Source organism: Centruroides sculpturatus, unplaced genomic scaffold, assembly GCF_000671375.1.
Source record: "Centruroides sculpturatus isolate CEXI.00-Female unplaced genomic scaffold, Cexi_2.0 scaffold621, whole genome shotgun sequence".
NCBI lineage: Eukaryota > Metazoa > Arthropoda > Arachnida > Scorpiones > Buthidae > Centruroides > Centruroides sculpturatus.
In genome coordinates, this window is record NW_019384795.1 from 150793 (window position 1) to 169016 (window position 18224).

Below are 18224 nucleotides of genomic sequence, written 5' to 3' on the forward strand. Positions count from 1 at the left end.
AATTATAGTAACTGAAACGTAATACTGACGTCATTTGTCTATAGTTTTCAATTTGTTTGTTGCATTTTTAGAATTAATCCGATATTAATAAAAATTATTTTTCTCCATATGTACAGTACGTGTGTGGGTCGAAGTTATTTTCAGATCTTTAATTTCTCATTGTTTAAGGTGGACAAGTTTTGTTTTGCTATTATCAGAAAGTGATAAAGAGATTAGCGATGTCGTCCTTCGTTCAGCGAGAGATTACTTGTCTTCTTCCAAACAAAAGGTTTTCTCCGAGACATCAATTACTCAAGACGTCTGCGGTGGTTCCTGTCACTTAATAAGTCGATAAATTGAAGGACAAACAGTTCTCCGAAGCGATCGGATTTCGCTGTAAAAACTTCTAATCCCGAAGATAATATAGAGCTAATTGTTTGTGCTTTTTTTACTCGTATAGAGATTATCCACTTCGTCTGTAGTTGGCGTAGTTCGAGAAACATAAGGATTGATTACGGCCTTGATAAATTATTTGAATAATCTTTCGTGACAACGAGAAACTCCCGCTTCCTCCTTCGTCGATTTGTCAAACGTTCTTATTTGTATTTTTGTAACTTTTGCGTCACGAATTTCGGTAAGTTTAATAAGAATTTATGTTGAAATTTGAAAAAAAATATTGCCATATTTACAGTAGAAAAATAATAGATAAATAAATCTTACACGAGCGTACGAAAACGTTTGTTAACAATAAGTCGTATGCAAATCAACATCCTGGAACAATATCAGCATCAGAATAACTTGCCATTAATAACTTTGCCCGCCTGTTGGTCGAAACGTTTCATTCAACAGAATTTTAACCTCGTTTGATAATAGGTGCACAAGATCTTTTTAGCCAACATAAATCAAAATTAGGAGGAGGAATGAGAGTGAAAGTGTTATATTCACTTCCATTCAAGTAGCGGATGATTGATGGCCTTTTTGCGGTGGCGGCGGCATCCAGGGAATGGCTGTCGGGTTTAATTCGAATTGTGAGAATTCTACTCCTTTCAATTTTCGGAAAGTAACCGTGATTAATGTATAAAAGTCCTTCACTTAATCATGAAGATGAATATTGAAATACGGCACTATCCGCCCGCTAATTACACATTAAAATATTCGTCGGAATAGTTTAGACTAGCGACTTTATTAAGATGTTTTCATACTCGAACTCGCTGAATGATTGGGCAATTATCCTGTATTTTGTAATATATATTTGGTATTATTACTTGTCTTGTTACATCGAGAATTTTAGTCTTCTAACTTACGTATACGGGTACTACGTATGCAATGGAATTGAGGGTACTCTGTGATGCGTGTAAGAACACAAACAAAATATTTTAATGTGGAACTGTTTTAATGGAGATTGGTCTCGAGAAAAAATAAGAATCGATTCTCATATTTTAAAAAATTTACCCTGAAATAAGCTCTAAAATAGTTTTGCGACAATTATATGTTATATATAGCCTAAAATTAAACCTGTTAAACTCATTATGTTGAGGAGAATCGCTTAAACTCATCAGAACTTTCTGACGTAGTGTGATGTATGATTTTATTATGTGCATCTGGACTAAAATCGGTTTCTTTCGGTGACTTAAGAGGAATAAAATATACGAATAAAGCAACACTTTTAATTGACAAACACACACTTTACTTCAAGCAGGTTTCAGCAACCTACAAACCCAACATAGGGTCGACAAATGCTTCAAATATCCATCTTTCTCATCTATTTCCATAGATAACACGTAAGTACATTAGAGTATATATTACATGGTACTAGACAACAGACTAGGAATGGCATCGACAGGACTAGGAAAAGAAACTTAAAAAAACAACGTTGGTATGTAGCAAATGCATCGCTTTTTTTAATTTTAGGAGGCGGTGGGATTTGTTTTCTTAATTTTTGTTTGTGAATATCGATATTTTGTTCGAAGTAGTGTTACCTCCTGTCTGACGGAAGACGTTCTCTCACTGTACCTGTGCAGGTTCTTGATTTCCGACATCGTCCGTTCTCGGTGTGCAATAGAACTTCTTGTGCGCTAAGAAGTTGGACAAATAATTGAAAGATATGTCACAAGTTTTGCAATATTTTGGTCCTGCCACTTTCGTGTTTTGGTCTGTAGCACTCGGTTTTTCTTGAGAAGATCCCACGCTTGTGTTACTGCATTCTGTATTGCAAGAAGCTTCTGTAACTTCTTCGTTAATACTTAGCCCGTTTTCCACTATAACTTCATTTTCTACCTTGGTAGAAGAGACCGGGGATTCGGCTTTTTTGAAGTCGGTCGCCTCACTAGGTCGGCTGTTAACTGCTGATTGGACTTGTTGAGTTGTTATTCTCTCCCTGTGTACTAGTTTTACGTGTCTGACTACGTTGCCCTTGTAAGAAGAAGAATAACCGCACAGTTGACACCAGTGGGTAATTTCGCTAGTCTGTTCCGGACTCTTTTCCTGATTCGAACACTTCTTCCCGTTGGTGTCCTGATATTCGGGAAGTCCCGAACTTGCAGAGGCCGACAGGTTAGAAGATGCTGAATCGCAACAAGGCACATCTACAACTGCAGCACTCTCCTGTACGTGTCTGTCGGTACTATTCCTGCGAGATGATGGAGATCCGATGGTCGTGCCTTCTTCGTCTACACATACGATGAAAGTTTCTTCAGGTGTACTTCGCCCTTTGTCTAGGTGGATCCTAATGTGGGTCCTCATTCCTCGCAAAGTGTGACCTTTATATCCGCAAATAGTGCATCGGAACGCTTTTACGCCCGTGTGTGTGGCTAAATGACGCTGTGCGGCGCTCAGAGTCGGACAGAACACGTCACAATACGGACATTTCTTTTGCACGATGCAGGGATGCCCTTTCAGAGCTTCTTCGGTGGGGTAGGAATTTTTACATTTACTGCACTTGAATTCGTGCTGCCTCTGCATCGTCACTGGCAATCCCGACTGTGCTCCTCTGAGCGCCTCTCGTTTAGGGCAATAATAGGTCTGATGCGCCTGCAAATTATCCAGAGACGTAAACTTGATTCCGCATGCCATGCAATAGAATTGATACACGGGTTGCGAAAGAGGTGGAGAGTGAGTTACTGAATCGCATGTTTCTCCAGGTGTGGACGATCTGGGCCGTTTCATCCTATTACTCAAAGCGCCATTTTCTTCTTCCTTCCGTTCGGAATCCGAGACAGATGAAATGGTTTCGTCTTTAATTTTCTGTTCCGGAGAAGCGCTGCTTCTAGTTACTGGCTTTTGTTGCCTGGCTGCACAATAGTGTTTTTTATGCACCAAATAGTTTTCATATTTGTAGAATACGATATTGCACTCTTTACATTTGCTGTTACCTTGTTTGACTAGCACTTGTGATGTGATCTGAGGCACTGTGTCACCTGTAGGTGCAGCTAGAGGTAATGTCCCTGTGGACAAGGCTGGAGAAACAATTATAGGCGTGGTAGAGAGAGCCGACTGCAAGGGCGACAGTTGAAAGTTTCTGGCACCGATTTTACTCTCTTGTTGTTCAGGAACACTGGAAATAGAAGACTTAGTACACTCGCCATCATCAATGTCCGTAACCGCCGGCGAAGTATCGTGTTTGCGAAGACTAAGATCGAGAGGTTTTTCTGTTGCATCTACGTCTTGCGGTACTCCTAGAGAAGAATCTTCTTGAGGACATAACTTTTCGTCGGAAGTATCGCGTCTCGAATTCGAATGTTTAGTTTCTGTAGAATCTCTACATCTTTTGGTATCCGCTCCTCCTGGCATGACCGTAAATGCGGGTATAATGTTAGCACTGTCGTTATTGAGTCCGGGAGAACCGGATGGAATAATTATATTTCCAGCAGGAATGATTCCACTCGGAGAAGTGACACCATTTCCCGCCACGTACGAGCAGGGAATCAGTATCAAAGGGTTGGTGGAAATAGCTGCATAGACCGGTTGATTTAGCACTAAGTTGTAAGGATTGGAAAGTTGAGAAGGACTCCTGCTTTTATCCTGCGACTGGATGGAGTATTGGTTGATGGGAGTCTGAGAGCTCTGTTCCGTCTGACTAGCGTTCCCCTGGCTAGATATAGACGGGGTAGACTTTTGCACGTGCCTGGTATTGCAGTAAAACTGTTTGTGCACGTGGTAAGTTTTATAGGAAGAAAATTGAATATCGCAGTTAGAACAGTATCGAGCTATAGGGGGAGTCCTAATTGGTATTTCGTTGATATGGCAATCGGAAGTGGGAGAAGGTGAGCCGTGGATTCTCATATGACGAGTTAAGTTTGCTTTTTTGTCTGCGGTGTAATTGCAGTATCGACACAAGTATTGCCTTCCGGATTTTTGATGTTTAACGTCCACTTTATCGTTTCTGGAAACTTCTCGATCCACTACCCGTTTCGAAGTCGATCCCGTTTCTTTTTCTTCTTTCTTCGACGCTTCGCCCGATTCTGTCGACGTCTCTTGACTTTCCAGCTCTGAAAAATAACAATAATCATCACTATAATAAGAATAACGTTTTTGAAACATTCAGATATTTGGGATCGGTAAAGAATTTATTACAGATAAGCATTTATCGTGCCAACGATTTCGTTCTTAAGGCACTTAAATAATTAAAAATACTGATTTTGTACTTTCGTGTATGAAATACTACGAAGCAGACATCGCTTTTGCGCAATATAAGAGACGATCTGAAACAACAACACGTCTATACTTTGTACAAATGGGAGTAACGATAACATAAATTAATATTACACCTTATCCGATATTGTTTAGACAATGTTCTGCTAATAAATTCCAAGCAGTTGTAATTTGATTTAAAATTATAGCCTATTTATCCTAGAATTACATATTATCCTTAAAATTATATCCTAGAAGAATATTCGGAGCAATACACAACAATAAACTTAAACCAATTCACCAATAAAATAAACAAAGAAAAAATTTTAAGAGACATGATGATTATCAAAAATTAGTCGTGTTACTTGTGTATCTAAGGGGAATACGTCAGACGTAACCAATATTTTAATATTGTGCATCGTATTGTATCATCAGTATACAATAGATTCGTATATTTTGGCAACCACTAAAAGGGGGTTTATAAATAAAATTTGTTATGTCCTTCTAATCCGACATTCACTAGAGGTCAAGAACCACCCAGAAGACAATTTTAATTCACAGATCTTTTATTTATATGCATTTCGTATCGGTGTTTTACCAATCCCTCTTCACTATAACCTGTGACAGAATTGATTTTTCTCAATACAATCACTTTGCATCGATCATAGTAACAACCCTAGTTTTAGTGGTTAACAAATAACTGATTATATCCGGCAAATACTGCTAACTTTAGCTTTATACTTAATATTTGTATGTTTCTACATAACTCTACATCTTAATAAGTAAATGCTTTTGTCTTTTGCTTCAATAAATTCCTTCGGAATTCGCTTCCCGAACCGAATACTCGAACATCGTTTCCGCTTTCATTTCAACTGAGAGACTATAGGGAATTCTGTGATTTAACACTTCACCACGTATCCTAACTTACTATTAATATTATATTTACGCCTTCTCTTTCGGATCCGTGCACTTTACTCATTAAGAAATGGAGATTCTCTGCAAAACTTTTCATCCGTCACGTTCGTCAAATTCTCTTGTTGCATTTTCAAATAGGAAAGCACATAAATGTCATAGAAAGGTAATTTAGGCATGTAAACGCCTAATGTAAATGTTAATGTTTATATTGGGACGAATAATGCACGTCGAATGTCTGTACGTTTTTAGACAGCAATATTTAATACATTTTTTCCATTGGAAGACGTTAAACATAAAACAAAATCTATGTATAAGTTATAAAGAGTTAATCCAATATGGATGTTCTCATTCCACGTATTCTGTTTATTGATCGAGTAGATGAAAATGTTACCAATGTTAGGCACATCTTACAATAATTCGTTTTTTCCTTGTAAAAATATTTTAAAAAACACGAGTTTGGTTTTAAAATGAATATTTCAAAAATAATAACCTGCAAGCCCATTTAACTTTCAACGACGAAGATGATCGATTTGGCACCTTTCTCTTATTGTATTTAAAAGATAATTGAAAATTGTTATTGATTCTCTACGTCGATATTGATTAATACTTTCTATTATTAATTACAATAACAATGATCAATTAGCATTACAATTTATGATCTTATTTTTCTTGGAATGATATTCGATATTATGATATATAAACTGCCGCGCTACGAACACGCCAACATAAGCGAAAGCCAAAAATTCCAAATAAATATTAAATATTCGAAATAAATTGTACACGGGCATAGTCTATAATAAATAAATAAGTAAATAGTTAGACATACTCTGTAGGAAATCCTTCACTAGTTATGTAAATTTATTGTAGAAGAAAAATAATTTTAAGGAAAGATGTATGTTTAACAATAGCGCTTTTATAGGAAAATACGTTGTATAATTCATAGAATAAAGCGTTTACTGTTATATAAGAAAATACTATATATATATTTTTTATATTGAAAGTTTATACGCAAGTGTATTAGAACGAAGTTTCGTTATCTACTCCTTTTTGGCTAGGATTTACACAGCGCGGCCTATTTTGGGTGATATTTTCTCGCCAATTTTAGAAATACGCGAAAGGAAATATGGAATTTTGTATTGATGTGATCTGGATAAAAATCCATTGAAGAGATGTGCTCAATTAAACAGAAAGACAAATAAGAATTCCTAGGAGTTGTTTGATTAACTCTGATTGGATATCTCTTATGGGTTACTTAAGAATTTCCTGGATTTAATCGACCAATATAAGTAAATATTTTTCGAAATGTCTAGTCATTACTCTAAATAAAGCAAATTTTCGACTGAACAAATTTAAATTCTCTCGATTTTATACGCTATTTACTTTTCGTCTAATTACCGCTTTTATTATCCACGTTTTTCTAATTTTTCTATTTTAAATTTTTTAAAATTGAGAACAAGTTAACAGTAAAATAGACTGGGAAAAATAATTAATTTTTTGTATAATATATTTAACTCTTTAACACGGTGCGGGCATGTTTCATATATTTAATAGATATTTTTTCGAACGTAGAAAGCATCTAACTGATGACAAAAAATACTTATTCCTCGGGCAACTATCATCTATCTCTCTTGTCATAAGCGTGGTATTCAGTTTTTTGTCCGAAGATGCGAGGTAAAGTTCTTAAGGATGCACAAAATAAATACTTACATCACATATATTAAACGATAATTAATTATCAAAGCGAAATCGTGGCTCATTTAAATTTATGAAATTTTTCTCTTAAGTTAATCTACTAAATTTATAAACTTTCTTCACATTTTTCAGCGTGTTTTAAGCATTTAATATAGGAAATTTTTATTTACGTAGCGTGAAAAACTTTTACTTTGTCAATACTTTTTATACCACTAAGCGTGATAAATTACATTTTTTATTCACGTTAAGATGTGTTAATCCTATTTACCGTTTTATTCTTTTGTATAAGTATTAGTTGCTTAATTAAAGATTTACTAGTTGCTCGGATGGTATTCATTGTACTAAACCTGTTTCGTTTCCTAACGTTATGTTGATTAAAGCCAGAGTAGAAATGATAAATAAACCTTAATCCCATTAATGGATCCACTCGAACAACCACGAAAGAGAGGATGAAACCAGCTTCATCCTATAACAAAGTTGTAAAAATTCCATCGTGTTTATTAATCGTATGCTGCTTATATTTAAATAAATATTTCTTTTCCCGTTTATTTAGGTTAGAAGTTCCAAATTCTGATTATAGCATAGAGGAATTTTATTTTAGGCTAGATCAAGATCTAAGTTTGAATTTTTAATGTTTAATTGAATCAGAAAAGAGCAAAATAACGGGATCTATCAAAGTTCTCTGCAGTAATTTCACTTCGAAGATGTGATGAAGTTAAGCGAAAGTGTTTGACTTTGCTACAGGAGCACGTGGCACGAGGTTTAGAAATTTTCTGTTGTGCCTTACCGTGTAGCTTTTTCAGTAGATACATCGATGGAAAATGTAGTAATATATAAAAATATCCACGAATGCCGGCATTTTAACCGAAAACTGCTTAGCCAGAAGGTTAAAGCGCAAGCGACGGCCGTATATTGATCACAGTGTAGCTACCGACGGCGAGTAATAAAAATTCATTCGAATTTGCCATATCGAATATTCTTTATTTTATTGCCTCTGCGATAAAATTTGCACGGTTCGATTAAAGTTTAAAATATGCAAAAGATTCTCGTATTAACCGAGCGAACGATATCGTTAATAAACAAATAACAGTTAAAGTATAAATCCCGGTTAATAATTCGGTTTTCCATTCGAGGAAGCAAACAAAATCCCGGATAGAAAATTTAGCAACGAGTTACTTAACTTTCCCGGCAACATTTAAAACGTGTGTAGCGCCATCTGTTACGATATTTTATTATTAAAAGCTTTTTATATTTTCAATTATTATAAAATGGCAAAAGCTTAATTTTGAAGGTAGGAACAAGTTTTATAAATAAAAAAAATTGTAAATGCTAATAACAAGTAAATCGTCATTAATTCCGACCCTACTGGAGATACACACGACCCCCATTATCTCCCCACCCCTCACCTTTAACCACCAAAATTTAAGTTTATCAATTCCCCTAATAAACAAACCTCTCTGCAAAATTTGTAAAATTTTCGACGAAAAGCACGGAATTATTAAGCTTAAGAGAGTGAACAAAATCGTGTCCCTCCCCCCACACACGCACACTAACATCTATACATACAGAAATCCCCCCGAATTATTTTGCATTTCTCGACGTTTCGAGGTTCCCCGAGTCCAAAAATGTAAAAATCTTGCGGGTCATTTTTCGACCGATGGCCATACTTTCCGTCTATTATATATAACAGAGCAGAAAAAGTGAAAAAATGTGTTTTGCTTCTGTTGCGATACCGTGCTGCCTGACGACCGGAGTAATCAACGTCTTGATTCGTTCGGTTATAGAAAGAAAAATTCTTTCGGTGTGACGTAAGATTGTGTAACGGCTACCAAATATCTTGACATAACTCGTTCTCTTCGGGGAATATATTTCTATAATATAGTATACGTCCGTAGAAGAAAGAAGACGTAAGAATCGATAGGTTCTCTCTCACTCTCGATCGCTGTCATTAATTGGATAAAGCAGAAAGTAGCTCGTATCTCTGGAGAGATTTAGCCTTCGGGAGGGGGAAACCTTTCGTATTTAGGCAACTGCTCTGACCCAATTAGTCGAGAGAAGTCGGAAACGGACGTCTGGTGACGCAATTATGTTAGAGGAGAGCGTGCCGATGCCTCCTTCCAATAACCGAGAGCACAATGGTCCAACGAATCTGGAAGGAAATCTAATAGCGGAGGGTGAGTGGCAATAGTTTTTCGCTCGGCTGATACGAGATCCTATTGCAGAGAGAAACCGTCTGCTACGGCTTTCTACCTTTTTTTTTTTTATGTTACTCTTCCAACTTCCAGATTGCCTCTCCTCCGGTGACACTTCATTAATATCGTCGTATTTTCTTCTCGGAATCGAAATCCGCGCAGAATTTATCCAGAAATTCTCTCGATTAGTTAAATATTTACAATGTGCCTGGTCTTTCCACGTTTTATTCTGTCATTTTTTCGTGCTTACGTTTAATTTTGAATAAAGGCGAAATGAGGTTGAGGGAAAAAACCTCTGATCGATTTTGTTAAGAAGGATGAGGATCCTAGGAGAGATTTAAATAAATAAATAAAAAAGTCGCTATAAACATTCGCATTGGAAGTGTAAAATGCGGAGACAATAGTTGTATTTTTCCAGCATTTCCTCACAAATTTTGCCGAAGAAAAATAATATAGGCCTACTACATTTTGCTTTTTACCTTTTTTTATTTATTTATTTACGATTAATCTGTTGTAAAGCGCTTAAATTACAGCAAAATTTTCTTTTATATGCATTAATGCTGCTCTGTCGAATTAAACGAATTTATAAAATCGGAAAAAAACACAACAAACGGAAAAATTTTCGAAAGTTAAAATTTATGACATGTTTATGGGATTTGGAAAAAAATAAAAAGAAATTTCTCGGTTCGACCCGAAACGTTTTCAGACAAATATGAGAAAATTTGATGGATAGTTAAGAGAAAGGACAGATTTTCAATGAATTATCTCTCAAACTATATAAATGTTATACACCGGTTTGTTCTTCGAATGATAAATGTACCGGCAAAAATATAGAATAGTTAGGAAACACGAGATTTGTTTTAAAAGAAGTACTTGAATCGAAACAAATTGCATGCGAAGAGCACTTTTTTGAGTCTTACGAAATTTCCCAAGATAAATTGCCACAGTTGAAAGAGTTCGCATCTCTGTGTCTAAATTACGTGTGTCTGTAAAGAATTTCACGTCGCTGTTCCTATGTGGCCAATTACAAACTGTAAATTTATAGGCTATATAAATATAGGAAAATTATATTATTAAAATTTTTACGAAATCTCTAAATAATAATTCTTTACTATAATAAATTTTGTATAACGAGATAATAGGTATTATAGTAATTGTTACTGCTAAATTGAATTTAAGAGACGATATGGTTATTATAAAACACTATATATTAGAACGTACAGTACAATAAAATATAATAAACTTGTATACAAATTTAAAAATTCTTCGAGTGGTAAATAATATTTGCGTTACGGACAGACGTACGAAGTCATTGCGGTAGTGTTACCAGCGTCAGAAACAAGTTTAAAATTTTAAAAATTACTCCGAACTTCGATCCAATTCGTTTTGTAAGTTTTCGTTTAAAATTTAAGCGAATTTGGGAATTGGCCCCCCTAACTAGATTTTGCGTGCGAATAAAATCAGAGTAAAGATCGCGGCCGCAAAGGACAATCGATAATTCGGGAAGGAAGACATAGCGATATTTATAGGAGATTGTCAACAGACTTGGACCAGAATGTAAAAGTCTCCTAAAATAAAATTTAGAGCCTTTAATCTATTCAGAATTTCCCGGTAACGAGCTCTACCGTCTTCTATCCGTTCGCCGGCGCATTACAAAGGTGGTGAGGTGGCCTTCCCCGCATTTATTCGATTGTAACCTGCCCCCGAAAACTTTCATTACTCTAAAGCTGCTGCATTTTAACACCCTCGGGCTAAGATCTCTTCGAAATTGATAGATTATACAAACATTCTTTGTGGATACTTTCCATCTACAATTTTTGAAAAGCCAGACTATCCAATACTTTTCGTAGATAGTTTTAAACTCCACTGGCATAAGAAAGAATATTCTTCATTCTTCTCGTTTTTATTCTAAGAAACCGATTTTTTGAATATATTTTTTTTTTTTAGTCGACTCTTCTCTTCGACTTAAAAGATTTTCTACAATTCTAGAGACGATCAATCTACAATTTTACAAACAAATGATTTTTTCACTCGACATATTTACATTAAAATTTTAATTACGAATTAAATTTGAATTATTTTTAATATCGCAAACTATTGTTAAGCGTGCGGGTTTCTCTGAAGTATCGCTTAAAACTGTCTGATTTTTGATAGAATATTCAAGAATATTGGAATTATTTTTGTGGAAAATTCTCACAATTCTATTGCCTGTTAATATATTGTGTCCATGCTGGGAATATTATTACTGCGCGCTTAACCTCGACATGGAAAAACAACGGCCACACCTCTAAAATTGCGAGTTTATATATATTAATCTGGAAGGGTGCAGATTGGTGAGAAGAGGTCAGAGCATAAGTGGAGTGGAGAAAGAGGATTTTATTGCAGCGCCAACATCCCCCGAGAAGTGTTCCATAAAAGAAGCAATTCATGCAGATGTAAGGAAATGATGGATCGAGCACGACTAACCTCGTGTTTTCGGTTAAGATGCGGAATGATACGCTTGGAGAATTTTAATCTTGTTTTCTCCAATCCAATCATCGGATGCGGACCGAATGCGACGAAAATCGATACGACCCTTACCTACAATTGTCGACCGCAAGCTTCCTCACTTTGTAACTGACTCCGGTGATTATAATTACCAAATCACGTGTTTCCTATATTATTCTCACTCCTCCACGGTACAACCGAAATTCCTATATTGTTCTCACTCCTCCACGGTACAACCGAAATTTGTTCGTCTTACGGGATGGAAAGTGGCAATTCTAGAAGCAAAATTGGTAATATTAAATATTCGTTAATAATTTCTTTATCCCCAAGTAATTTTGATAATGAGAAGGCAATAATTCTTTCTAGAAAATTTTGTCTTTCGGGAAATTCTGGCTTTCTACGTTAGACATATCGAAGTAAATGGTATTTGCTAGTTAAACTTTCTTCCTTGTGAATCGAAATGTATTGTTTAAATTCGTATGTAAGTGCTTTGTAAATTATTGCAAAGAATTTTTGAGACATTTTTGTAGCAAGAAATACAATTGAACCTCCTATCGACATCGCCCTGTGTTACAAGTTCAAAATTATTGAAACGAGCGCCTTCTCGTGGCCATCTAGTGAATTAATATGGCATATTAAAGGTCCTTTCTTCCAAATGTCATTCGACCTAATTAAATAAAAATTAAATGTAAAAACTGTTAATTAAATGCTGTCCATTCAGTTTTTAATAAATATTAACAGGCGATACTAATTTAAATGTAGGATTGACCGACGAATTTTCCTGCATACCCGAAACAGGGAAGACTACTTGAACTAGTGGCACCATCTGCATTCGAAATTCGTAACTAAACTTACTGTTTATACTATTGTTTTTATTTTTAGTTCGTTTTCTACACTGACAAAGCTAGAAATTTCAAAACTTTATTTAAAATATCGACGGATCAGTACGAAGTTTTACACTTTTCTAGCCTTTGCTATCACGTCAAATATGGAAATTAGTAGATTAATTTCAAAATTACTTTTTTAATGTCTGTTTTTTAGGGAAGAGGACAAAAGATGAAAATATTAGAATTTATAAACCATTCGACATTGAAACATTGCCAAAATTAATTATAAAATGACTAATTGGTACAAATAATAAGTCTTGGCTCCATTTAACGTAGGAAAAAAAAAACGTAACGTAACGTAACATTAACTCGGTTACGGTCCATAACTTATCGTTCTTGTTTCAACACATTATTTCATAAATTTTAATAAAAATTTGACAAAATGGACAAATGCCATCCGTCTAATAGAGACGAATGGCACTGCACTCTTTAACACTCGCCGGTTTAACGGGTAAACTCTATAAATATAATTGAAAGACGTCATTTCTCTAAAGTAACTTTCTGTTCTAAACGATCCCAGTTCAGAACCTTATTTACTTCGAAGGTCCCGTAGGGGACGAGAAATTGAAAACAATCTATTCTACGACAGTAGTTTACCCAATCTCTGCTTATTTTTTTCCTTGCGTCGTCGAATTTTTTAGTGAATTTAAACACTAACTCGCCGGTGACAAAATGCATTTTTTGTCTTGGGAATTTACTTCCATAACCATTTGTATTAAATCGTATATAAGTAGTCTCGCGCGCTATCATAATTTACAGCGATTCTCAAATTATTTAACGCAGAAACCCTAAAAAAACCACAGAACCTATTGAGAAACCTTCTCGTTTCCACTAAAGTCGAACCATTAATTCTGATCCTTTAATGTAAAGAAGTATATTTCATTAGTAGATTTTAAAAAAATAAATCAAGAGTATAATTAAAGAATATTTTAAGTGATTATTTGCATTTTAAGAATATTTTGGAGTGTTTTTCCCATCATCTATCACGGTTGATTCACTCTTGGTACGTATACAGGGAGACTATAAATGAATCTGGTTATTTAATATAAAGGCAAGATGCGAAAACTACTTTAAACTTTTAGCAACCGAAACTAAATAAATAAAAATGAAGTTTAAAACTAGTTCTTCACTTCATTTTTGCCGCTTTCGATTTATTTTCACGTCATTCAGTTCGTAGGTATTCGATAAATCGATTTCGGTTTTAGTTCCTCCACCGGCAACCAGATGGAGGGACGTTGCGAGTGTATTTTGGCAATTTGGTGCTGGTAAACGGTATTTTAAATGCATTCGATATATCAGAGGCCGGGTGTAAAAAGTCTTGTTCTTCTATTTTTTCAAAAACTTCTCCCCGTCACTTTGCAATTAATGCGTGTTGTCTTCCGTTACGTCATGGCGTTTCTTCCTCCAGAAAGTGCAATACCTGACACTGGTGAGATAAAATGACGTTTTACGCGTCGATTCGGCGCCACGTAAACGGCAAGAAACGAGTAAGAAGAACTAATAAAGAGCGGAGAATGGGGAATGTTGCGCCCGAAGCAACAAACAGAAGCGGAAGAGAATCCCGAGCCTATCACGTGACATCTGGCAATCCGCCGGCCGATTCCAAAACAAGATTAGAAAATCCAAACGGAAGACGTAGAAACTTTAGCCCGACATCGCCATTAATAGCTTAATGAGGTTGGACTGTAAGTGAATATGAGGCTTATCTGCAGATAGGCGCAAAAGTCAGTCTGTCGGGCCAGGTGACTTAACTACCTTCCGACCTAATCGTGCCGCAGATAGAGTGGTGCCATTTCCTCACAAAACCCAAACTCTTATCAGCTATCGCGGTTTTTAATTAAAATGTTTAATTGTGTGTGCGACGGGCCATCAGATAAGCCGCACATTAATTAGCTGTTGACAAAAGTAGCTCAAATCGTCACATCGAACCGCAACTCCCGCATTAATTAGCTTTTTCATCCCGATCACGTGACCAGAAGCGCAGGGGGGACGTCAGAGAGAGAGTTTTGCCGGCTATCTGTCGCTGTGCCGGCGAAAGGAAGATGAGGATAGCGTTTTCGTCTTTTGTTCCAACTAAATGTGCATATTTATGATTTGCTTGCCGTTTGTTTATCTCCAGATAATAATTATTAATTTTCGTCCCATATGCCGTTTTGTGTTCGTCATGGCGCCCAAAAGAAAGTCTCGAAACGTCACAATCGTTCTCGTTTCTCTTTTAACTATTCTGTCGGAAATATCAGAAATAGTCGTAAAAATTTCCCTTTTGTCCTACTTTTCTTTTTACAAAAGAAAGAAAAAAGTTTATAAAAACTAATCATTAAACTGGGGTGGAGCCAATTATTTATGTTTAAATCGAGAAGCGGGCTCGACGCCCCCAAAAAGTCACTTAAAAATGTACTATGTAAGAGTAATTTTCTTCTTCGTAACCGAAATACGCTCGAGTAACGTAACAATATGTTTACGTTTTTTCACGTTTGTTACGTCGTGAAAGTTCTATTAAACACTGCGCGATTCCTTTGCTAAATATGAATGAAAACAGACTTCTAGGCACACACTGAGGTTTTCAATGAAATATTTATGAATGAATGCATCAAAACTGCACAAACCTAGTCAGATCGCTCGATCGATTAGATGATTCAAATTTTAAGCTTGGAAACAGAAGCATTTCGGGTTTTTGAATCGGTGTTTATAGCAATCTATTACCAGAAATACAATTCTAACCGGAAACCGTAGATGTGATATATTGGTACCAGTATATTTCTTGTTACCACGTATTCCGAACGACGCCGTGAATAATATTTCTGTAAGTTACGATGTTGTAAATGCTACGAAATTCGAGTAGAGCTCGTAAAATGGCACAATATCGTCGAAACGACACGTAGACAGACAGACGGACACTATTTACGATGGCAGGTCGATGATCGGATCGACCATACCGTTAATCGTTAGAGATTTTACAAAATATATCGCAAGAAAGAATAATATCAATTAAAATCATATCGGACGACAGCATTCGAGGTGTCGCACGCCTTACGAAAACATGCAAAGTGATAAACGAAACTTAATAAAATTAGTAGAAAATGTCGATTTTCCATAAGTTTAATTGATACGGTAATTAAATACCATCAAAAATTAATGACTTTTAAGATTTTCTATCATCCGTAACATCCGATTTAACAGCATTATCGTAGATAAACAGTGTTGTTCAATTGCTATCGCGATAATATCCCATAAACCAACGCACATAATCAAAAGGTGGGTCTAAAACTTTAAGTTTCAGATTTTCCTTTTGATTCTATCAATCGGTTTGTGGGATATTTTCATTTTTAATCGCAGTAGTATCCTATTTTTATTGATTTAATTGATTTTCTTTCCATGCCGCTTCATTCTGATGTGTTTTCGAATTAATTTGATATTGTTCTGGTGAGAAGATCGCTTCGATTCGTTGTTGGTCTCTAATTCGGTCTCCTTTATAGCGCGACATCATTAAATAACGTTCCCGGCAGCCATATTTAAAACTTTCTTCGCAAATCGACCAATAAGATTAAAGAGATGTCAACGTAAACTACTGTAATATAGGTAAATATAATAATGTTTTTGCACTTATCGGTTTGAATTTTTCCAGCATTTCGACGTCTTTAAATTGGGAAAATTCAAATTAGGGCGAAGTTTATTGTCCGAGAACTGGCAATATTTATAACGGTGTCATCCGCGATTGGTCGTTTCCAGCCGGAAACCGTTCGGTTAGTAGAGTGACACTCAAAATATTTGTTAGTCGGAATTCGTGGGAATTAATTTTCGCTTTATTCGCTGCCGAATGGCCACGGGGACCGTCCTCCCCCTTCCAGAAACATTGACTTAGTCACTCGGATCGTCCGTTCTAATTGGTGGAAACACGCCGGGAATGACGGTTACACTCTCCGACTTCTAAGTTTCTCTTTAATTAAGAGGAAGAAATTGACGTAGAAAGAAGAAAGTGACGTATTTCCGATTGTTATTCACTTTCATGCCAATCACCGGATGGAATTGGAAACAAATTTCATCTCTATCGAAACTTTGCAAGGGAAAAGAAATCTCGGCAACCCAAACTTTGGTAGTGATTACGAGGGACCAATTCTCAGATATGTCCAACCACGAATTTCGAGTCGTTGTTTCTCCAGATATACTAGCGCACTACGTGAAAAACAGTGAAAAAAATACATTTGAAAAAAAAAGAAAGAAATAAGAAGTAATAAAGAGACAAATTCGAGTTAATAAACACAAATACTTAGATTTAAATTTTAAAAAAATACTGCCTGGATTAAGAATATAATTATAGTCTGAATTATAGGAGATTTTATAAATTATCTTATAGCATTGAAGATTCTTTTACTACGAATTACGTGTAATATATTTCGTTTAACTGTGGCTAAAATTTATCAGCATAATTTAATATTACATATAGAAATTATTTATATCGATATAGAATCCGTTAATAAATTGAATTTCAAGATTTCGGAAAGATACTCTGATGGTAAGATGTTAGGTGTTCCGTGCCCACTTAATCCACGTTTTCTGTGTGCCTCGAAATATAAATGACAATCGTCACTTAACTATGTACAGTACAGTACCTCGTTTATTTCGAATTAATTCTTCATGGAAAGACAGAAAATTATATCTTTCATAGTTATATCTTTTATATTTGCTTATGTAACAATGGTAATACGGTGTAGATAGAAACGTCCGTAGTAATCTTTAATTTTAGAGCCTATTTAGGTTATTTAATGAGAGTAGACGATAATTATAGCATATGGAGTTAAAGAGAAAGATTGCAGACGTAAGCAATCTTATTGTTTTCATAGGCCGTGAGAATTTTTGAACTGGGAGTATTTAGAGATCGGGCTTGTAGTTCTTCAACCATAATGTCAGTTTGTAAGAAGCATCTCATATACAAAATATCTGATTCTGTATAAATAAACAAGTAATATAAACCCTAAAAGTGCCTTCCATACTTTAGATGTATAAAACATATAACAGAAGTCGACCGATATCTTTAAAGAGAAAGTAAAACTAAAAGTGCCCAAAACATCATCGTCTGGTGGAATCTTTACGCCGATAGAATAGGCAGATTGCCGCAATCTCTGGTAAAGAAAAGACATCAGAAGGATAGTCACCTACCAGTTTTGCCGTCTTCCCCAGTTGCTCCGTTGTAACCACATTGCGAATGTCTACCCAACCGCAGAGAGCAATAGCGAACCTGATGAACTTGGAGGTTCCTTTCGTTGCTGAATGCGATGCCACAATGTACGCATTGAAACTTGGCACCTGCAACCGGATGGGGCATGGCTATCAGATACCGAACCTACACATGGGTTTTTGCACATATATTAAGACCTACACACCAAATATTGCTCTGTCATTAACCGTGTTGTGAGAAACGAGTTCCAATTAACTCTAAAAGATT

At 35.7% G+C, this 18224-nt stretch overlaps 1 protein-coding gene across 3 annotated transcripts in view; it reads right to left on the reverse strand.

Moving 5' to 3' along the window:
- Window positions 1-806: 806 nt before the first annotated feature.
- LOC111629382 (zinc finger protein 184-like) overlaps window positions 807-18224 on the reverse strand; it is an 86492-nt gene continuing 69074 nt past the window's right edge. The window contains exons 5-6 of one of the 3 annotated variants that reach the window (XM_023373276.1): window positions 17939-18085; window positions 807-4466 (exon numbers count right to left, since the gene is read on the reverse strand). In XM_023373276.1, coding sequence (XP_023229044.1) covers window positions 1984-4466; window positions 17939-18085 — 2630 coding nt within the window. In that variant the 3' untranslated portion in view covers window positions 807-1983. The remainder of the gene's footprint in view (window positions 4467-17938; window positions 18086-18224) is intronic. The other 2 variants (XM_023373274.1, XM_023373275.1) reach the window with 2 other exon arrangements.